The sequence below is a fragment of the Osmerus eperlanus genome, chromosome 8, assembly GCF_963692335.1.
Source record: "Osmerus eperlanus chromosome 8, fOsmEpe2.1, whole genome shotgun sequence".
In the NCBI taxonomy this organism is placed as follows: Eukaryota; Metazoa; Chordata; class Actinopteri; order Osmeriformes; family Osmeridae; genus Osmerus; species Osmerus eperlanus.
In genome coordinates, this window is record NC_085025.1 from 4336422 (window position 1) to 4358500 (window position 22079).

The 22079-nt window shown below is 47.7% G+C and overlaps 2 protein-coding genes across 4 annotated transcripts in view; one reads left to right on the plus strand and one right to left on the minus strand.

Annotated features, from left to right (window-relative positions):
- LOC134025319 (solute carrier family 25 member 47-A-like) overlaps positions 1 to 22079 on the minus strand; it is a 312104-nt gene that overhangs the window by 240084 nt on the left and 49941 nt on the right. The gene's annotated exons all lie outside the window — the stretch shown is intronic.
- Positions 339 to 22004, plus strand: ppp2r5cb (protein phosphatase 2, regulatory subunit B', gamma b). Of its 3 annotated transcripts, none has more exons than XM_062467087.1 (16): positions 339 to 490; positions 1291 to 1350; positions 3204 to 3366; positions 11078 to 11277; positions 13154 to 13264; positions 13365 to 13457; positions 14775 to 14905; positions 15034 to 15093; positions 15193 to 15301; positions 15629 to 15682; positions 15919 to 16089; positions 16264 to 16391; positions 17727 to 17828; positions 17950 to 18022; positions 18142 to 18258; positions 19089 to 22004. In XM_062467087.1, exons 1-16 carry the CDS (start codon positions 464 to 466, stop codon positions 19221 to 19223), a joined length of 1734 nt encoding a protein of 577 aa, XP_062323071.1. In that variant the 5' UTR covers positions 339 to 463; the 3' UTR covers positions 19224 to 22004. The 3 variants fall into 3 exon arrangements, with proteins under 3 accessions (XP_062323071.1, XP_062323072.1, XP_062323073.1); XM_062467088.1 differs by having other exon boundaries at positions 3215 to 3366; XM_062467089.1 differs by lacking the exons at positions 339 to 490; positions 1291 to 1350; positions 3204 to 3366 and adding an exon at positions 8822 to 9025.

The window sequence follows — 22079 nt, forward strand, 5'->3', positions numbered from 1 at the left end:
TCCGTATATCGACGTCGATCAATGGGGGAAGGGAGATGAGCACGCTTTCCCGAATTTTCATTAGCTCGTCATATCGTTCTGGAATAATGGTTTAATAAAAGTTGTCATGTAGCCTACCAAATAGGTAAAGATAAGAATGATAATGGCTGATGGAAATGCCTACATGTCTGATCTTGTTGTTTGGTACTTGTATAATACAGGGAAACCTGGATTATAATGTAGTGTTATATTAGAGGTAACTCATCACAATGTGTCAAAAAGCTGCCGCTGTCACAAGGTGTCGCCTACAGACAGCTCCCGCTCTCTTCCACCAGCACAATCTGTCAGAGAGACGTTGAGTCACCTGATAGATAGCAGCCTATCACACCAGTGACGCCAGCCACTACAGCGCAGAAGACGGGAGTTGGCAGATTTGGTGCTGCTGGACTGTCAGAAGGGGAGCAAGGGTGGCTACGTTAATGCAATGCCGAATAAAACGAAAAAAGATAAGGTGAGTTTACAATACGGGGCTGGACTATCTGCAGATAACATTTGTATCGTTTTGATGTCTTCGAAGATGAATCTAGGCCCACATACTTGACAGTTAGCTAACGTTACAGTATGTCCCATCTGGATCTAGGTGCGCCTCCAAACAGAGTCTTGGCTGGTGTGTTTGTGGTATGTGGTAACGACGTTAGCAAGTACTATGTCAATTCACGCTTGGAAATTTAAGCCGGTTGTGAACTATGCATGAAAATAATATGCTTGTTATGGTTACTATTATAACGTTTATTTGGCTGAAAACGTGAACTTTGAGCTAGCCACTATGATTTGCCGGTGTCTGTAGAGGCGAGCAAGACACAGTAACATTAGTCTGAGACTGAATCCTCACCAAAGCGTCAGTCACCAAAAATGCTGAGCTATGTTAGCTAGCTAGTTGTTAGTATCATTGAATAACTTTGTTCTACTCACACTATAATTCGGTAATTAAGCGGACATGTGCACCACATCACGTTATTTAGCACTATCTAGATGGCTAGATAGATGGGTGATGTCAGCTACCGTTAACATTGCTTAAACTTTAGCTAGGGTAATGCTAGCCAAGTCCGCTTGACAGCTAACGCTATATAGCTAGCTCGAGGTAAGTACTAGCTATGTGACTAGGCCAAGTAGAGAAGCCACTTTATTATTGTGCTAAATTTGGCTTCGAAGTGAGGCTACTAGTTACTGTTATGTAACCCTCGCGAGTTTTGAGGCTAGAGTTGTGAATTAAGACGATATAAACGAAGGTATTTTCACATTTTCTTTTAGGAGACCCCCAAGTCTGGTAAAGTCGGGAAAACTGGAGCACAAGAGAATTCAGAACATGAGGTAACGTAGTACTCAGACATGACACGTACTGTACAGTAGCAACTCTGTCAAATAAGGAACACCAGCCATTGATGGTGACCTTAACTTTTGTGGTTCATTATGACACGATAAGAGATAATCTTGAACAAAAAGGGACACCCTTGAACGAGTGTAAGAATTGAACCTCGTTTGTCATCATATTGTAGAAAATAAAAACAGTGTTCTGTGAGACCCCATTTTGCTATGTGTGTGGGGAGACAGATGCAATAAATCCACCACCAACAGTGACATGTTAAGCTTACAGAAATGTGGATGGACCCAAGTTAACTGATGTTTTTAAATATTTTAAGACCTAAGAATCTCCTCCTTTCTGCATATCCCTGAGTTGTAATCCTGGGTTATCTGTACTCAGTTGTGTGTCAGCTGCATATCTGCTAATGCGCAAACCTTGTGTCAAATTGAAATTGCTGGGCAACAAGCTGTCACTGTTACACCCCCCTCCTCCTCTACACACACACACACACACACACACACACACACACACACACAATACCACCAAAGCCCCTCCCATCCAGGCGTCCTCTTGGATGTCTTTGACCACGAGAGGCCTTTAAGCTTCAGAGGGTTATGACAAAAACATGGTGGTCATAGCTATCATAGAGCCGATTTAGGCACTGTAATGCCCTTTGTTTACGTTTAAGTATTGAGCTTACTGCTTTGGAGCAAGCTGCTAGCTGGTTTCTTTGCTAGTTATTCTTGTTATTCATTGCCTCTGTAGCTAAGGGCCCCTCCGGAATACCGCTTCAGGTTTTACTTTGAACTGTATCCTCTTCCAAATCAACGCTTGGCAATGCCTTGCAGTGGTTCTCAACCCTGGTCCTCAGGGAACCCCTGTCCTGCCTGTTTTAGATGTTTTTTGGCTCCAACACACCTGATTCAAATGCATGTTCGTTACCAGGCTTCTACAGAGCTTGATAACAAGCCATTCATTTGAATCAGGTGTGTTGGAGCAGGGAAAAAACTAAAACATGCAGGGCAGGGGGTCCCGAGGACCAGGATTGAGAACCACTGCCTTAGAGGACCTGCCACTTGAAGCGCTGCTCTGTCAGCGCTTCAAGTGCTCTGTTAGCTACAGTACACAGTCGCTGTGTACTGTATGAACCCATGAAGCTGCCTGAGGATGAATCAAGAGCACAGACAACATTGGGTTAATGAATCAGTGGGAGAGAAGACCTTCTGTTGGGTCACATGAGTCAGTAATCCAGCCCATCATGGGGTCCAGCCGCAGCTTTAGTTCTCCCATTACTAGACAGTGGCGACCACGCTAAGCTGTTCTAACTCCTAAACACTTGTGGTCTTGTAGTGTGAGAGAGGGACAGCAAGCAAAGCCAGCGGGGTAACATTAGTTGGGTTTTTAAGTGACTTTGACAATTGCCCCCAGGGCTACTGTTGATAAAACCAGACTGATATGAACCCGTTGTTGCAGAGAGAGTGAGAATGATGTTGTCAGGTGTGGGGGGATTAAAGGATCCTAGCCAGCAGGTGGGACCAGCCATGAGACACGCACACATTAACATCCAGACTTGTCCCATGTGATTTACGTTTATGGCTCTGGGAACAGTTTATCTAAAGCTGTGAAATTCACAAAGCAAACAAACATGACCTGAACCCTAACTGCCCTGTTTTCAGAGTTCTACGTTGTAAGGGAAGTTTGGCTTGTTGTTTACACTGTATTCAGGTCGCTGTCAGATCTGTAAACACAACAGAGGTTGCCAGGGCAAGGAGTGAAGCTTTGGCATCATTCCTGCCACTGCTTTCACATTCATTGTATTGCGAAATTCTTCCGTCTCACCTTGACCCTCCTGTTTCCCCAGGGCTCCAACAGGAAGGGCAGTAACAGTGTTCCTCCCACCACTCAGCTGCTGAAGGGGAAGCAGCCCGGGGCCCAGACCCCGGTTAAAAAGGACAAGAGGCAGAGCTCGTCCAGGTTCAGCCTCAGCAACAACAGAGAGCTGCAGAAGCTGCCTGCATTCAAAGGTATCACAACCCCCATGTTTATCGACAGACACTTCTGCCACAGTCATTTAGTTTTCGTATTTTTGTTTTCCTTCCCATTGCTTTGTAGTGTAGGTGGATGAAGTATATTGGCTTGGTGGGTTAGGTTTAGCTCAGTGGTAGATAGGGGTGGAACGGTACACTGAAGTCATGGTTCGGTTCATACCGCGGTTCAGACATCACGGTCCGGTATGTGTTCGGTACAACGGAGGGAAAAGCAAAACAAACCAGGTTCCTCTACGAGTGAATACGGGCGCATTGAAGATGACATGTAAATTCCGATTGCTTCAGTGATTTTTTTGGCCCTATTTGTATGTGTATCTAAAGGCTGATTAAGCACTGTAGGGAGGAGAAGTTGGACAGTTTTTTGGGTTTCGTTCCAGTGATTGGCACACCTGGGTGATGGCGTTGGATATTTTTAGTCATTTAGCACACGCCAGATGCGTTATATGCGTTAGCATGTTAGATGTATTTCCACTCACATACCCCACAACTGCTGAACAACGCCGACTCACAGTGCTTGTCTTATCCACCACTCTCTCGCCTGTACTACTGTAACTGAATGGGAAACCAGTTTTCCCAAATTTGCTATCTTAAAGAGGCCGGCGGGTCCTCTATCTCTTGTGGGTCGCCATACTCGTCCTTAGTGCTGCTATCTATCTCTGACTCACGGCGGCGCCAATCAGAGCTTCAGAGCTAAGGCGGGGCTACAGATTAGGTGTCCCTAAAGAACACGAGTATCTAACAGTAGTTCCGCATTACATTAATACATTTGCATGCAGCTTTTATTTATTTTTATACCGTGTATTCTCCGTGTAATTTCAGAACCGTGACGCCCGTATCTTTTCGGTCCAATACAAATACATGTACCGTTCCACCCCTAGTGGTAGAGCATTTGACTGCAGATCACAAGGTCGCAAGTTCAAATCCCCCCGTGTGCGTCGCTTTAGGTCGATACGTCTGCTAAATGAAATAATTGACTGCATGTCATTATTATTACATGCAGAAGATCAGACACTCTCCCTCTGCCTCCTCCTTCTCAATCTCCCTTTCTCAGGCTCTCTGATTTATTCATCTCTTATGGCACCTGTCCAGAACCAGTTCCTAAAACCAGTGGTGAAGCTCACCTCATCTGGGAGGATGGTCTGAGCTTGGTTGCTAAGCTGGGTTTGGTGTGCCTGTGGTCCCATCAGTTCTCATGTTGCACTCTAAAGCCCAATTTATACTTAGGTCGCAGACACTTTTGAAAAGGTCGCCGACAGAAATGACGTCTCGGTCGACACTTTTTTAACCGTCGCTTAGAAGTGTCGCCTACCAGGAGAAATTTCTACTGGCGCGGATGTCGTCACATAGTGAAAAATTAAAATTGTCAGTTTCTCCGATTGATCACCATGGCTACAAAGCGTTAACAATGTAACCATAGCTATGAATGTAACGGTAAAATGATTCTGTTTACGTCACGCAAACCTTGAGCACAGGCGACTGTTTGCCGAAGTATAAATGCAGCAGCCTGAGCGACACTTTTTTTTTTTTTCGTCGGCGACCATTTCACCTTAAGTATAAATTAAGCTTTAGCAGTCTACATGCTTAGTGCTCCAGCCCAGGCCCCCTGGGGCTTTAGCCCTGAGGAAGCTGCGTGTCCACCACCCGCTACAAAAAAACATTCTTATGGAAATCACATGGATGACACACTCTCTTGTCTCTCCTCCTTCTATGCCCCTCTGAACATCCCCTGCCTTCGCACCGCTACTGTGCCCAGTCCTCGTAAAACGACGAGCCTCAGACAGACTTACGCAAGACATGGAAACAAACAGGATACGTAGATGGCATGGACTTTGCGCTGGATTTAACCCAAGTGTCTATATTTAGGGGTAATCCAGAGATAAGGCTCTAATGCCACTGGCCCTTGTGTTTCAGAATACTCTTGGTGCCCAGATAAGCAGAGGCCAACAGGACCCTCCTTCTCTCTGTCCCACTGTCTGTTATAGCACAGAAGACCTCTGCTATGCCAAACTTGGCGTATAATAAAATAAAATTGTTAATGTGTGTGTCACAGACTGGTTTCGATTTGGACGTCTAGGACCAGAACAACGTTAGTTTTTTGTTGTTATCCAATCAGTCAGGATGAGGTAGTTTGGGTGGTCCTGCCATGTTCATGTTACTGCTGTGGGCTGGTGCTCTGCTTTTTTAGGACTTAATAACCCCTACTCTCAGAAGGATTAGGTCAGAGGTTGAATTGCTGATCCATCTATGGCTCCTGCCCAACCTGAAGTAGACCTTTGGAAAAGGGCCTCCCACACACACACACACACACACACACACACACACACCTCTGTTGATCTGTAACAGTAACCAGGTAATCCAACTGCCTCAGCAGCAGTTACACCGTGTCCTGTCGTTAGTTGCTCCATTGTGTTCCGTCAGACACAATGGAGGGCGATCTGCACTGGACTTGACTCAATACTCGGTTAACTTGGGCACAGACTTGGGTTACAGTCTGCGTTACATAAACTGTATACAGATGTCAGATAAGCTTCCCATTTCTTCGTTTATCCTGCATCTTAAGCTCCTCCATATGTTGTCCTGTGGCTGGTTGGATGTAATCAGTGATCCTGTCCACCTAGCAGGGCCTGTTTCCATCCCAGACAATCTGCCTCTGGACGGAGGCTGTGTGTGTTAGCTGCAAGCCTGCTGGCCTGGTAGAACGCTGCCCAGTGCAGAGCCTGTCCAGAAACAGGGAGTCAGATGGCTGACCGTGCAAAAATGACCTTGTGTCCTTGGGCAAGGCACTTCACCCTACTTGCCTCGGGGAGAATGTCCCTGTACTTACTGTAAGTCGCTCTGGATAAGAGCGTCTGCTAAATTACTGAATGTGAATGTAAAACTACAGTCGGGCATAACATAGCCAAACCCTTCCATGTGGAGAGAGGAGCTGTCCTGATCTTAGAACATTTTCCTGAGTTTTGTCTCCACCTGTTGGTTGAGCGGAAACACAGCGCTTCGCTGATGAATTGTCTTCCGTTTATCATCAGCCCAAGTGTCTTTCTTAATTTGATGCCATGTTCTCGAATGAACTTTAGAACCCTCAGATGTGTTCTACTCTCAGTCTTCCTCTCTGCGAATGACATGAATCTATCGTGAATCTGATCAACGGTATAGTGCTTCAAATGGACTATGTCCCTAAACGCTGGTGATAATACAGTACCGGCTGCCTGTGATTATTAATAAGATCAGCAGACCGAATCAAGCCTTTAGCTGTCAGCAGCTTTAGTGTATTTTTGTACTTTCTCTCGCTATCCCAGAATTCTCTCTAAGGTCTACAAACAAACCTTATATGTAGAACAGCCTGATGCCTCACAAGCTAAAACTCTTCTACACCGTGACTCTTGAGAATGGGACAAGAATGGGACAAGTGTTTATTAATAACCTGGACTGGGTTGTGTGTGTGTATGTCAAAGGAGGGTAAAATAACCACAGAGGGAGAGAGTGTGTGTGTGTTGGGTTGGTATGTTTTGGAACAACAGGTCCTCTGATGGTAGAATACCTCATGACTAGAGAACAGCCCAGAAAGGGCTGCATTGACTGAGACAAACCAGAGCCCCTCTTCACAGAGGAAGACTTGGGACCTACGTAAGCCAAGCCCAAGGAAGATCTGGACTCACGGGTCAATATTTAGACCAGCACTAAACCCACGATGGACAGAAGAATCTTCAACGTCAGTAGGCCTGAGGGTGATGATCTCTGAGTGATCCTTTTAGACGATGAGTCTGACTTTCCATTCATAACAACAAACCGTCAAATGGAACAAGATGATGTCTGAAGTGTGGTTCTCAGCTTAAAATATGCAGATTTGCTTTCCGACCGTCGTCCAGTAAGTGTCAAAGCCAAACGCTGTAAGCTCACGCCCCCGTAAGCTCACTGAAGGCTTGCTTTGACGCTCCATGTTGTGCCTTTTGTGTCTTGTGTTTCTGTTGGAGCTTCACTCTGGGGTTGAAGGGTGAGGGTGTGGCCTGGTTGCTTTTGCCAGTTCATTTATAACCACGTTCAGCCCCCTCCCAAACTCCACACATTTTACAACTGTTGGAGCTGTTTGGCATAGCGACAGTTCCTCTTCCCACACATGATCCCAGACCCTCCCCTGCCCTGGACCCTGGCCTGGACCTAGGAAACACTGTGGCCAACTTGTTTGGGAAAGTCGACAAGCTAGTTGTGACCTTTCAGATAACAACATGATTGATTTTGATAATACACTTCGAACAAAAAGTAGGAAAAAGATAATCATGCTTGTGTCTGCATAGAAAAGCAGGCGTCTCAATGTGAACATGGGCTCGATAGTCCAGTGAAATGAAGCATGACTTAGTCTTATTTAGTAAGTTGGACGGTGTTTCTGAGATGAAGTGGAACTATGAGGATATTAGAACTGACGACCATGGTCTCACCTCGCCATGTTGGGGGCTTTGTCCAGAGTCACAGTCTGGAGATTTCAATAGATATTTGAATAAGGTGCCTCGCGGAGTTTAATGTCTATTAATATTATGGTCTAGCATAAGAATACATTTTAACTTTCCCATACACGTTCCCCCAGTCATCTGTGTGTGTGTGTCAGATGGAGTCAGATGGCAGTAGTAATCAGAAGGTTGCCGGTTCGATTCACCGCCAGGCCAAATGACGTTGTGTCCTTGGGCAAGGCACTTCACCCTACTTGCCTCAGGGGGAATGTCCCTGTACTTACTGTAAGTCGCTCTGGATAAGAGCGTCTGCAAAATGACTAAAATGTAAATGTGTGTGGTGTTGGTGTTAGCTCATCAGCAATGCAAGTTTCTGCCCTAAATGAGCAGTTGAGCTATCTGTAGAATGTGGTGCCTTGCATAAGCACTTCCTGAGTTGCTTGCATATTGACTTCCTGTCGTTTTGTTTCTCTCATGCACCTGGATCTGGGTCACATAAAAACACCAACACGCACGATTTATGACAGTAACCATTTTTTTTCCAGTAACTGTCATTTAGACGTCAGATCCCTTTATTCTCTGTTTTCATACTGTTCTTTTATGGATCTGTAGGCCTATCTCCCTTTTAGACTAACATGATTTATACTTTGTAGTTGGAGAACAATGCTGGTTTATCTGAGACATATGGAGAGGAAGGGAAAGAAAATGTTTTGTTTAGCCCCTGAGTTATAGTTTCTTCTTGAAGAGTTTTTCTTCCCTTAAATGTTGTTTGGTTTGGATTCTAGAGCTGTCTGAAGTTCACTGCACTCTGCACCTAGCTGGAAGACCTGCTCCAATCACAGGAAAGGTCCCTCCCTTCCCCCAGCCCACCAGGCCAATCTCCTCCCTCATGTTTATGCATTCTGACAGCTCGCCCATGTGACCAGGGGGCAGCCAATCAGGCTCCCCCTGTAAGGAATGACATCACTAACTAGCTGGTTCCCTCCAGCAGCAGGGGAGCTTCATTTTCTGCTCTGAGTGTTTGTGCTAAAATGGAGGCTGGCTCCTCGCAGTAGCCTGGCCTGCCCTCTGCTCTCCTCGTGCCTGCCTCAGCCGCTAGATGTTGACATGTACTAGAACTGCTGCAGGGATGGTCCTGGACGCTCCAGGCTCCAACGGGCCTTTTCATCCTGTGGCCCTTATGCATTTTAGAGGTGAGGAGGACTGCTATGTTTTTTTCTTTATTTTGGGGAGAAAAAAAAAAAAATATTCTATGCGTCTTCTCCTGCGTGTTTGATTCTCGGGGTGGTTGACGAGAATGTCACCGTTTGCCATCTGTAGCCTCGTGCTAAACGTGCTGGTGGAGGAAGAGCAGGGAACAGGAGTGGTTTGTGTGGAGGTTGTCAGTTTGCTGTGTGTTTGTGTGATATCCTCTTGTGTACTCACTGGGTTAAGGCAAAAAGGGTTGTGATTGTGTCAACGAGGAAGGCTAGTGCGCTGCATAGCTTGGCTGAAGAGAGCGGGAGGAAGGGAGCGAGTGAGGAGAGGGGGGCTAGTTTAACTGCCTTCTTCCGCGCCTCCCATCCCCCACTAAGACTGCTGATGTCTAAGGATGTGAGGTCACAGGCTGGAGAGATGTATGTTGTCTCCCTTAAGCTGTGTACCCAGGGCTCTGCATTAGTCTGCTTTATGACTTCTCAAACTGCTGCCCAGCTAAATTAATGTGGTGTGTGTGTGTGGGGGGGTTTGTCTTGAAGTTGATCCACTTTGCTGCAGGGGTAAATCTGTGAAGTGACTGTGAGGTTGGCATTTTAATGATGTTGCGTTGTAACACGTACTGAAATACAGGGATTGCTGTCAGTTGTATGTATGAATAATCATAGTTTTTCCTGTGATTTCAGTGGTCATCTTTTTTCAGATGACCACTGAAAAAAAGCATTTAAAAGATTAGTTTAAAATCCATACAGTAAATGTTACTCCATTGTCAACATGCATAGATGTACGCTATAGGCTTTTAACTTCCTTCCTATACCAGAGGATTACACCAGAGTTACGAGTTCCTTCAGATCTACAGGACTGCTTGTTTAGCCTTTCCCCCCTGTTGGACAAGCTGGCTATAGATGTCAAAGGGCAGATAGGTAGGTGGCCATGCATGCAGGCTGAGAGGCTGGTAGACAGGCAGGCTGGAATGCAGGTAGGCAGGCAGGTAGACAGGCATGTTGAAAGGCGGGCAGGTGAGCAGGCAGGTAGATAGGCTGGCTGAAAGGTAGAGGCTGGCAGGCAGGCAGCACGGTGCCTGGGAAGGGTGGCTGGATTCCTGTGAGAGAGGAAAGGTCAAGAGCCCAGGCATGCAGCGACCCACACAGCCAGACTCGATCCTCTCTTAATATTTTAGGGGCTGTTCAGAAACACTAGTGCTGTTGTGTAACTGGAGCAGACCTGTGCTTGCCTTGGAGGGGTAGAGGGGACATGCTAAGAGCACAGCACATGTCTCAACACACCAACGACAAGCAGGAACCAGGGGACAGTGAGAAAGAATGAAGGGAGTGAGTGAGGAAAGTAGGAGGGAGAGGGAGTTTGAGGGGAAAGAGAGGGAGAGAGAGCTGATCCCGTCTGTTCTTTACAGGGTGCCCCGACAGGGAATTGGAGAGGGCAGTGTCATAGAATTTTTGTATACAGTGTTTGAAATGCTTCAAAATAGACCTCACCCTTTTACATGTTTAGGAGGAGAGGGAACTGTGCTAGATATATATAAGTACCACATTAGGCCCCTGTAAATGGGCCATGTTGAGAACCCTTTAGGTTAGGACTGTTAATCTACATTCATTCAGTCGTTGCAGATGTAGGCGAAGGGAATTGTGGTTGGTTCTATTGAGATTAGAGGTTGAATTGGGTGGCCAACATCCATCTCCTCTCCACAGATGATTATAATAGGGTGAGTGAGTTAGCCTGCAAGGCTGGTTGGTCATAAACATTGATTTTTGAAACGTTGTTGTGCGATCCATCATGCATGCACAGAAGGCTGTCAGAAGACTGTCCAGTCTGTCAGACGGAAGGCCCGATTCACTGACGTGATCGTTTAGAGAACTGTTTTTTCAATTATGTTATCTTTTTCTTGCATTCGAGCATGTACACACATCCCCAAAGCTCCTCTGCACCTGCACCGGTTTCAAATGTTCCATTGGCGGGTTGGGTCTACTGCAGACACACTGGCTCCGTCCTGTGCGTGCTGAAGATCTCCTCCCTTCCTCCCCTGTGCCCTGTAGATGTCCCCCCCGCCGAGCAGGAGAAGCTCTTCATCCAGAAGCTCAGACAGTGTTGTGTGCTCTTCGACTTCCTGTCCGACCCGCTGAGCGACCTGAAATGGAAGGAGGTGAAGCGGGCGGCGCTGAGCGAGATGGTGGAGTACATCACCCACAACAGGAACGTCATCACAGAGCCCATCTACCCTGAGGTGGTGCACATGGTCAGTACCCAACACCTGTCTGTCGCACAGGGTCAGTACCCAACACCTGTCTCACAGGGTCAGTACCCAACACCTGTCTCACAGGGTCAGTACCCAACACCTGTCTGTCGCACAGGGTCAGTACCCAACACCTGTCTGTCGCACAGGGTCAGTACCCAACGTCTGTCTGTCTGTCTCACAGGGTCAGTACCCAACACCTGTCTCACAGGGTCAGTACCCAACGTCTGTCTGTCTCACAGGGTCAGTACCCAACACCTGTCTGTCTGTCTCACAGGGTCAGTACCCAACACCTGTCTGTCTGTCTCACAGGGTCAGTATCTAGTAGGTATCTTTCGATCTATCATGGTTAGTACTCACATGGTTAGTCTGAGCCTAATGAGAGGTGTGCACACAGAGCATCTGCTTATTTCAGCTCCACTTCCCTATGTCCCTGGCCCCTGAGTCACAGACACTTAAAAGAGAATCCAGTGACCTGCGTCTGAACCCGGGGGAGGACGTCAAGCCACACGCAACTCATCTAGAATTTCTTATCTAACATTCCTGATCAGGCTTACCAGACCTTTGGCTTTGTGGAGCTGGCATAATCAAGTGATAGCTGAATTAGCAACTGTCTGTCTTGAGGTTGCTTGTGAGGTAACCTTGAGGGCAGAAGCAGCGGTCTGCTCTTTTGTTCCCCTCTGCCTCAGGATTAAAGGCGGTGGCTGTTGCAGTTGGTTTACCGCTGGTTTACCCGTTTTGTCGAAATGAACCAGCCTGCTACATTTGTGACACTGGATGCAAGCGTGTGGTTTGGAGGGCAGGCGGAGTGGGAGGGTCCGGTCTGGCTGATCAGATTCAACCAGGCTCCCCTGACGATGTGACCTGGACGAGCGCTGGACGCCAGGTCGTCTCTCTCCGTCTCTCTCCATCCCTGCGGTTGAATTAAAGCTCTTTGATGTTGATCAAAGCTGGCCTCGAAGCTGCGGCACAGGAGACGGCGGACGAGGTGCAAATTGCCCCCCTCCCCCCCCCATTCACCTCGTGTGGCCTTTTTATTTGATCAGGTCAGCAGAAAATGCAAGGTAGCAGTCGAATCAGCATGAAAATATACTCTCTAACCTCCGAGTTGTTCCTTGCCTGTCTCCCCTCCTCCTCCTCTCTTAACAAAGACGACACTTTGAAGCCAGCTGCTTTTATCATCAAAGTATGGAGATTGACGAGGACACGGCCTCTATTCTAATTCTTGTGGTGCCATGATTCAGCCAGCGTATTCTGAGAGCTGCCACCACAGGGATAAGGAACCCAGACGCCAGCGTGGCCCTGGCAGGGTGTTCCAGGCTCTGCTGCCACCGTTCTGGTTCTCTGGTGACATGAAGGTTCCACTGGCTGAGCCACGCTGGGGTCTGCTAGGGGGGGGGGGGCTCCGATGGGCGGGGGGGGGGGGCTGGGGTGGGCTAGGGGGAGCGGGCGACATCAGATCATGTAAACTTTGACAAGTGAGTGCATCTCTTTCTCTTTCTCTCTCTGTTGGTTTTCAACTGAGGGTGTGGCTGACAGTGTTTGAAGGTTATGAAAAAAAAAAGAAAAAGTGAGGGCGTTAGTGAGAGAAGTGCAAAGGAAGGGTGTTCTCTGTGTTTGTGATGGAGAGGAAGGCCCTGTAAATGCCAGTGTGAAGGTCCTGACTGTCATGTCTTCCTGCACAGGGCCTGACTCCACACTACCCCTGATTAACAGCTTGCCGGCTCTGGATGGCTGTATTGATTCAAACGCTCTCGCAAATGAACACACGATGACACGTGCAAACCTTGTTAGTTAGCTGGAGGCTTGTGTGCTCTGCTGTAGGTGTGTGGTGGTTGTGGTTGTGCAGGCTGGGTAGTGACTGTGTGCGTGCCTCCAGTTTGCAGTGAACATGTTCAGGACGCTGCCGCCGTCCTCCAACCCCACGGGCGCCGAGTTCGACCCCGAGGAGGACGAGCCCACGCTGGAGGCTGCTTGGCCGCATCTGCAGGTACACACACACACACACACACACACACACACACACAGTACTGTATACAGTAAATGTGCACACACACACAGGAAGAGTGAGCCTGCTTCTCTCTCTGTAGCTCGTCTATGAGTTCTTCCTGCGGTTCCTCGAGTCGCCCGACTTCCAACCAAATGTAGCCAAGAAGTACATCGACCAGAAGTTTGTAATGCAGGTACGACCCCTCCCCCCTTTCTGTGAGCGATGCCTGTGAGCGATGCCTGTGAGCGATGCCTGTGAGCGATGCCTGTGAGCGATGCCTGTGAGCGATGCCTGTGAGCGATGCCTGTGAGCGATGCCTGTGAGCGATGCCTGTGAGCGATGCCTGTGAGCGATGCCTGTGAGCGATGCCTGTGAGCGAAGCCTGCATGCATTTATAGTCTCTGTCTTTGTGTATGTGGATCAATTCCATTCACTGTATTGATCTAGGAGGAAATTCCGGGTTCAAATGATCAATAAAGGGCATTGAATCGAATTGCCCCATTAGTTATTGTGGGTGTGGGTGTGTGTGGTGGGTGTGTGTTGGGTGGGTGTGTGTGTGTGTGTGTTGGGTGGGTGTGTGTGTGTGTGTTGGGTGTGTGTGTGTGTGTGTGTGTGTGTGTGTGTGTGTGTGTGTGTGTTGGGTGGGTGTGTGTGTGTGTGTGTTGGGTGGGTGTGTGTGTGTGTGTGTGTGTTGGGTGGGTGTGTGTGTTGGGTGGGTGTGTGTGTGTTGGGTGTGTGTGTGTTGGGTGGGTGTGTGTGTGTGTTGGGTGGGTGTGTGTGTGTGTGTGTTGGGTGGGTGTGTGTGTGTGTGTGTGTGTGTGTGTGTGTGTTGGGTGGGTGTGTGTGTGTGTTGGGTGGTTGTGTGTGTGTGTGTGTTGGGTGGGTGTGTGTGTGTGTGTGTTGGGTGTGTGTGTGGGTGTGTGTGTTGGGTGTGTGTGTGTGTTGGGTGGGTGTGTGTTGGGTGGGTGTGTGTTGGGTGGGTGTGTGTTGGGTGGGTGTGTGTGTGTTGGGTGTGTGTGTGTGTGTTGGGTGGGTGTGTGTGTGTGTGTGTGTTGGGTGTGTGTGTGTGTTGGGTGTGTGTGTGTGTGTGTTGGGTGTGTGTGTGTGTGTTGGGTGTGTGTGTTGGGTGTGTGTGTGTGGGTGTGTGTGTGTGTGTTGGGTGTGTGTGTGTGTGTTGGGTGTGTGTGTGTGTTGGGTGGGTGTGTGTGTGTGTGTGTTGGGTGGCGTGGGTGTGTGTTGGGTGTGTGTGTGTGTGTGTGTGTTGGGTGGGTGTGTGTTGGGTGTGTGTGTGTGTGTGTGTGTTGGGTGGGTGTGTGTGTGTGTGTGTTGGGTGGGTGTGTGTGTGTGTGTGTTGGGTGGGTGTGTGTGTGTGTGTGTGTGTTGGGTGGGTGTGTGTGTGTGTTGGGTGTGTGTGTGTGTGTGTTGGGTGTGTGTGTGTGTGTGTTGGGTGTGTGTGTGTGTGTGTGTGTGTGTTGGGTGGCGTGGCTCACCCCGGTGTGGTCTCCCTCAGCTGCTGGACCTGTTTGACAGTGAAGACCCTCGGGAACGAGACTTCCTGAAGACCACCCTGCACCGCATCTACGGCAAGTTCTTAGGGCTGCGTGCCTACATCAGGAAACACATCAACAACATCTTCTACAGGTGAGGGGCGAGCCCTGCTACGCTGCATGGTCTTTACATGGAGCCAAAGATCATGGATTATTATTATGATTATTTAGAGTGTTGGGTGCATTATTTGTTGTCTAAAAGGGCTGTTATTTTCCTCTCAGGTTCATTTATGAAACGGAACATCATAATGGAATAGCAGAACTATTGGAAATATTAGGAAGGTAAATGATGCCTTGCTCCACAGAAAATGCCTTCATGCCCTGTCAACTGTATTGGATTGTCGGGTCATTAATCTGTCTCCCTCCCTATCTCCCTTACAGCATAATCAATGGGTTTGCCTTACCATTGAAAGAGGAGCACAAGATTTTCCTGTTGAAAGTTCTGTTGCCTTTACACAAAGTCAAGTCTCTCAGTGTGTATCACCCCCAGGTAGGCCCCTCCCTTTCCCCTCTGGGATCATTACTGGAATCCTGCTTAACCTGCAGACATGGACTCATAAGAAACCCCTCTCTTTCTCCTCTCTTCCATCTATCTTGCTCTCTCTCCCCCAACCTTATCTATCCTCTCTCTCTCTCTCTCTCTCTCTCTCTCTCTCTCTCTCTCGCTGTCTCTCGCTGTCTCTCGCTGTCTCTCGCTGTCTCTCGCTGTCTCTCTGTCTCTCTGTCTCTCTGTCTCTCTGTCTCTCTCTCTCTCTCTCTCTCTCTCTCGTTGTCCTTTCTCACTCTCTCGTTGTCCTTTCTCTCTTGTCCCTGTCAGCTGGCATACTGTGTTGTGCAGTTTCTGGAGAAGGACAGCACTCTCACAGAGCCGGTAAGATTCTTTTGATATCTAGCTGGACTTGTTTCTTTGGCTTATCTAGTGACGTTAGTTTAGGTAAACAACACATAGTGTTACAAAGTCATATCAAATGAAATGTTGTAACTGCACTGGCAGTCTAACAAGCTGAAAACGAATATTATCGTTCTTAAATTTTTCAATTTTTGCAGTTGTTGGTATGTTGTAAGATGTGGTATTTGCTTGGTACTGAAGACTCTGTCTGTCTACAGACAGTGATGGCTCTGCTGAAGTACTGGCCCAAGACCCACAGCCCCAAGGAGGTGATGTTCCTTAACGAGCTGGAGGAGATCCTGGACGTCATCGAACCCAGCGAGTTTGTCAAGGTCATGGAGCCCCTCTTCAGACAGCTGGCCAAGTGTGTCTCCAGCCCGCACTTCCAGGTCTGTCTCCTTCCAACCCCCCCTCGTCTGCGTGCGGGGGCGTTGAGTGCTAGTGATAGGAACACTGCCTTTTGGTGTGTGACAGAACAAAGAACGTTTCAGTTTACCTGTGTGTCGAATTGGAACGTGTTTTGTTTGCGTGCGCGCTGGTCCCTGAATGTTGTGGTGTGCTAGGTGGCAGAGAGAGCTCTTTACTACTGGAACAATGAGTACATCATGAGCCTGATCAGTGACAACGCGGCCAGGATCCTGCCTATCATGTTCCCCTCGCTCTACCGCAACTCCAAGAGCCACTGGAACAAGTGAGTCACGGCCACATCCCCGCAACGCTGCCTCTCTCTTTCTCTCTCTTTCTCTCTCTTACTCTCCATCTATGTCTCTCTCTCTCTCTCACTTTTTCTCTTGATCATCTTTTCCCTGTTTCTGTTCTTTCTGTCTCTCAGACTCAGGGGCCGGTTGCACAAAACACCTTAAGTTTTTTCCTTAATTATGACACTTAAGGGTAAATTTCTCCTTAGCTAAGGGAATTACTTAAGGGGATTGCACACAATCCCTTAAATGGTTTCCTTAGCTAAGGTGAAACGTTAAGGGATTTACTACATTTAACGTGATTTCACAGCAGTAAAATTTGACCGTTTCCACGGAGACCGCTTTTGTTCAATTGTATCGCTAGTGCATCACCTTAGCTCTAGCTTACTAGATCTAGCTAGCTTATAGACCTATGAAAAGAAGGCAAGAAAACCAAATTGGTCAGAGGAGGAACATATTGTGCTTCTACAGGAATAAAAAAAAAGAAAAGAAAGCACATACTAAAAAAAAAATGTTATCCACAAATAACTGCAAACAAAAAACAACGAATGTAGGACGAAAGTGCATCAAAAATAAACTCAAGAAGTTTGGTGAAGCGGTCAAGTCAAGAAAAGAAAAAATATAGCTATATGATAACTTGACTGTCATGCCCAAAAAAGAGAGAACCAATTTCAGGAGGGAGTTCAATAAAACTGGTGATATCAACTTTACTTGTAGGTCTTGTTGCTACACAGTAACGTTTAGGTGAGAGCTAGCTTACTTCTTAGGTTGCTCAAAATTAGATCAACAGTTACACTGCATTTACCGGCGTGAGTCTAGGCTAGCTATTTTATTTACAGCGGTAGCCGACGCATAAATAGTCTTAATTTTTAGACTGCAGCACAGTATGCTATAGGTGTGGGATGGTTTTATTTATCTCCATGAACTCAGCCATGTTGCGGTAAAGAATAAGTCAGAGTTACCTTAAGTTTTCTTCCTTACTTTGTTTGCTAAGGTCTTTCGTGCAACGCTTTAACAAACTTTAAGGGAATCCTTAAGCATACGACCAAGATAAGGAGAAAACCTTAAATACTTAAGGGAACATTTAAGGAAACCTTAAGGAGAAGACTTAAGGGTGCTTTGTGCAACCGATTATATTTTAAGGAAACCTAAACTCTGACTTTAAGGAAAATCTTAACCTAAGGTGTTTTGTGCAACCGGCCCCAGGCCTCTCTTTCTGCTTCTCGCACCTGGGTTTTTATTATCTCGGTTTAGATTCCTGCACAGTACAGATCCCTGTCCTGTGACCCGCTGTTAATGTGTGTGTGTGTATGTGTGTGTGTGCGCAGAACAATCCACGGGTTGATCTACAATGCTCTGAAGCTCTTCATGGAGATGAACCAGAAGCTGTTTGATGACTGCACTCAGCAGTTCAGGGCAGAAAAGAACAAGTAAGAACACACAAAACTCCTCTGTCATCATCTCCACAGACACACACACACACACACACACAGACACACACACACACACACACCCTGCCGATCTGTTGTTTATCTGTGTGTGTCTCTGCAGAGAGAAGGCCAAGTGGAAAGAGAGGGAAGATGCGTGGATCAAGATAGAGGATCTGGCCAAGTCCAACCCTCAGGTAAGAGTCCTAAACTCTGCGTGGTCTGCTAGGATCTCAAGCCCTCCCGATGCCCTCTGACTGCATCATACCCCGTGGCTCGCTGTAACACAGTTCCCCGTGTGTGTGTCCTGGTGTAGTTCCTGGTGTTCGTGGAGCCATCAGGCCTGGGCAGCCCCGTGGACATGGAGACGGACGGCCCCATGCTGGAGGACGTCAACATGCTGAAGAAGACCGTCCAGGAGGGAGCCACGCAGGTAACACACGCGTGTGCATACATGTCTACATGTTGTCTATATCCCTGTTTGAACAGAGCCATCTTTCATTAGGGAGCTCTTGGGCTCTCTCTCTCTCTGACTCTACCTTGACATGACTGCAGCCCGGTGGCTGTTCTCCAAACTCTTGAGACCTGTGGCACAGACCTGAGACTCATTAGATGGAAACCCTGGAGTCTGTCACACCTTGCTGCCCTTAAGAATGAGTAACCAGGCAGCCCTGTTCCGTACTGTGGTGTATTGTGACGCAGTGGACCGTCCAGTGGCAGACCCCCTGTTCTCTCCTGTGTGCTTGTTGGAAGAGAAGAGCAGGCCCAGTGCATAGGACTGGGACTGATGCAGCTGTGGGCAGGATCACGTTTCATAGGTGGGCTGCTGACTCTGACAGACGGCAGCCTTCTGTAGAGTAGATACGGGGCGGCACTGATGGGCCGGACGGCACTGATGGGCCGGGCGGTACTGACTGGATGGGCGGCATTGACGGGACGGCACTGACTGGACGGACGGCACTGACGGGACGGCACTGACTGGATGGACGGCACTGACTGGATGGACGGCACTGACTGGATGGACGGCGCTGACTGGATGGACGGCGCTGACTGGATGGACGGCACTGACGGGACACACAGTCTGACCTTCTGTGGACGAGCTGTAGAGACTGCTGAGGGTGAGAGCAGTGGGAATAGGTTACTTGTCACCTGTGGACCCTGAGGGAGGGGGGTGTGAACCCAACATGGTGAGAGTCAGCGTGACCCTGGTCTGTCGTGTGTGTGTGAGAGAGTCATCGTGACCCGTGTGTGTGTGTGCTGCAGATCCAGCGGGACCAGAGGAAAGAGCGTCCGATGGTGCGCAGGAAGTCCGAGCTGCCCCAGGACATCTCCACCGTCAGCGCCCTGGAGACGCACCGGAGGGCCGAAGAAATGCTCACCCCGCAGGACGCAGTCTAGACACCCACACACCCTGAGACACCCAGAGAGCCGCCCTGCCGGCCCCACACTGACCAACACTGGCCAGCCCAGACCAGCCCAGACCAGCCAGGCAGCACCAGTAGGGTAGAGAACAGAACAGCACAATTCAATAGCACCATCCCAGCTCTGCTGAACAGGTCTTGTGAGAGATTTGCTTTGACTGTGTCCAGTTCAGCATGGGCAACTGATGAAGCCACTTCAATTAAGGACACAAACACACACACACACACACACACACACACACACACACACACACACACGCACAGACAGTCAGTCAGTCAGCCACCTCTCTCACTGTCCTCCTGTAGACACTCGGGTGCAGTGCTGCCCCCCTCTGGTCATTTTCTCTCAGGTCGTCTATTTTTCCTTCTGTCCTTTCTCTCACCTCTTTTAGCAGGCATAGTCTACCCACCACCACATCCCACTAGATGGCAGCTTTGATTTAACACTTGTTTATTCAAACAGGTTTGATTTCACTATTACTTTCTCTGTAGCTTTTTTTTAATTTTTTTTTATATACTCGTGGAAACTCATCTGATATCTTTATTTTTTGAAAGGTCACTGAGCAAGTGACGGTTCTCTGACCTTTTAACAGCAGGTTTCACTTCCACCTCTGGTGCTCTGGTGTTCTGGGCCCTGTTCCAGCCAGGTTTCTAACCTGGAGGGAAGGCACTGGGGCCAGCTGAGAAGCCTGTCTGGAAGTGATGGTCACGGCTAATAAAGTCACATCTGATGAGGCTGGGCTGTCTGTGGGCCAGCCTCCTCGACGATCTCATCTCTGATGGACATCTGTTCTGCTGTAGAAACATCGCCTGGTGCCAACTTCAGTATCATTATTTTTTTTATCAAACTTTTTTATTTTTTTTATCTGTATGGTATTGTAGGCAATAAGCTTACCCAGTTTGCAGTGTGCATTGGTTGTTCAAACAATGGTATATGGCTCTGTCAGAGGACACGCACACATCCGTACATATGCTTCTGAACTCTCACTGGCCCGTTATTGATCCTCTTTACTTTATTAGTCACCACGCTACAGACAACTGTTGTTACTGTTGTCAACCTCCACCTGAAGTCCCGTCTCTCCCCTGGTCTTGGAGGAGGAGAAGGAGCGAGTGCTGGGTCTACAAACTCCCATGGAGCCCCCATCATCTTAGTGGGTAGAGAGGAACTGAGCTTGCCAAGGTTACACTCTGGTAATGTTCCTGAAGGCTGTTTTTTTTACCACTCATACGGAGTAAAAAACAAAAAGTGCGCTCTTACACTAGCAAGTAGCCTGAGAGGTTTAGCTCAGAAAGACGTTGAACACAAGCCTTTCTTTTTTAGTGCCTTTATTGTACAAGGGGGGTTATGGACCACGCTCGGCAAAAGCACCGCAGGGCAATCTACATGCCAAACGGTTTATATTTAGCATTGACTCCTAGCAGCTACTCAACACAACACCCAGTATCCCGTATGTATGTGTGTGAAAGCACTGTATGTATGAACAGCATGTCAACTTGTCAAATGCTGTCAAGCTGCTGGGTCTATCGTAGATGCCTTGTTTAACGGGCTTAGCTGTCGGGTGAATAGTGTAAAAGATGATGATGATGATGATGATGATGATGATGATAAGGAGGAGTGACCCCAACTACTTAACTGAAAAAGCACTTCCTGAAAAAACTTTCAAAACGACACACACGAACAATAAAATGGAGGTGAATAGAAAATGCTGTCTGGCATATGCTGTGTGACTTCCCCCTGTGTGCCTAGTGACCGACATGAGAGAGACTCTTCTCACCCACTCTCCCCCCCCCCCCCTTCCATGCCCAGTGAGTATCGCTGTCCTGGTGTCCAGTACCATTGTTTGAGACCTCAGCCAACCTGCACGCTTGCTGGCTGTTACCCCCGTCTAGAGACGCCCGTGTTCCGCGCCTCCGAGTCGGTTCCTTTCCTCTGTTCCTTTTTTTTGGGGGGGGGGGGTCTGTGAAACCTCAAGTTGATGTTCCGATCTGAATGTGCACATTGTAAATACACTTTTACCATAACTGCATTGTTTTCATCTCTTTGGTCTTTGTCTTAAGTAATTACACGCTTCAATAATTTATGCTTTTATCCTCCCCAAGTGTGTCCGATCGATTTTAATATTTGAACACTTTCCCGCCTATCCCTTCACCCTACCTGACCTGGTGTCTCCTACTGTATAGCGTCCAGGTGTTCTGTGCAGAGGGCTGGAGTTAGACTAGACCTTCATGGTTCTCCACGGAGCTGCTGTCTCCCTGTTGGTAGCTGTAGTTCATGAAATGGCTTTAATAATGGCTTCTCTGGAGCACTGTTGACTTACTCTCGCATTTCTTTCTAAAGAATAATATTTGCAAGTGTCCTTTTAGTATACTTGCTGTACTAAATGGCTTCATCCAATATGTACATATACTGTACTTTGTTTTGTTATATCTATTATTAAATGGTAGATTTCATATTTTGTACAAAATGCCCCAGTGTACAGACCACAGAGGCTTTTAGCACTGCAGACAGTTGGTATGTGGCACCGTCTCCATAACATGTAACTATTTGCATTTAGAGAACGGTTTAGAATTGGGATTCAAATTGTTTTTTTAATCAATTTGTAATTTAAGATATTTTTTCTGCATTCAAGCGTATGTGTTGAGAATATCTTACATACATGAGCTTTTTGTGTGTGCTTTATGCAAATCTTCTGTGGTGTACATCTATCTATATACAGTAAATAAAGAGAACATGTGAGTTTTATATTTTCATCCTACAGTCTGCCTCCAGTACAGTTTTTATTCCTCCTGCAAGCTGGTTTTAATGCACTCACAGTGACCTCGCATCCCAACT

What these genes read in the sequence shown, in the direction of transcription:
- ppp2r5cb (XM_062467087.1), top strand. Translation starts at nt 464, where the DNA reads ATGCCGAATAAAACGAAAAAAGATAAG. An exon ending in TCCAAGAGCCACTGGAACAA is followed by an intron (nt 16,392 to 17,726) that starts GTGAGTCACGGC and finishes GTGTGTGCGCAG; the next exon opens with AACAATCCACGGGTTGATCT. An exon ending in TTCAGGGCAGAAAAGAACAA is followed by an intron (nt 17,829 to 17,949) that starts GTAAGAACACAC and finishes GTGTCTCTGCAG; the next exon opens with AGAGAAGGCCAAGTGGAAAG.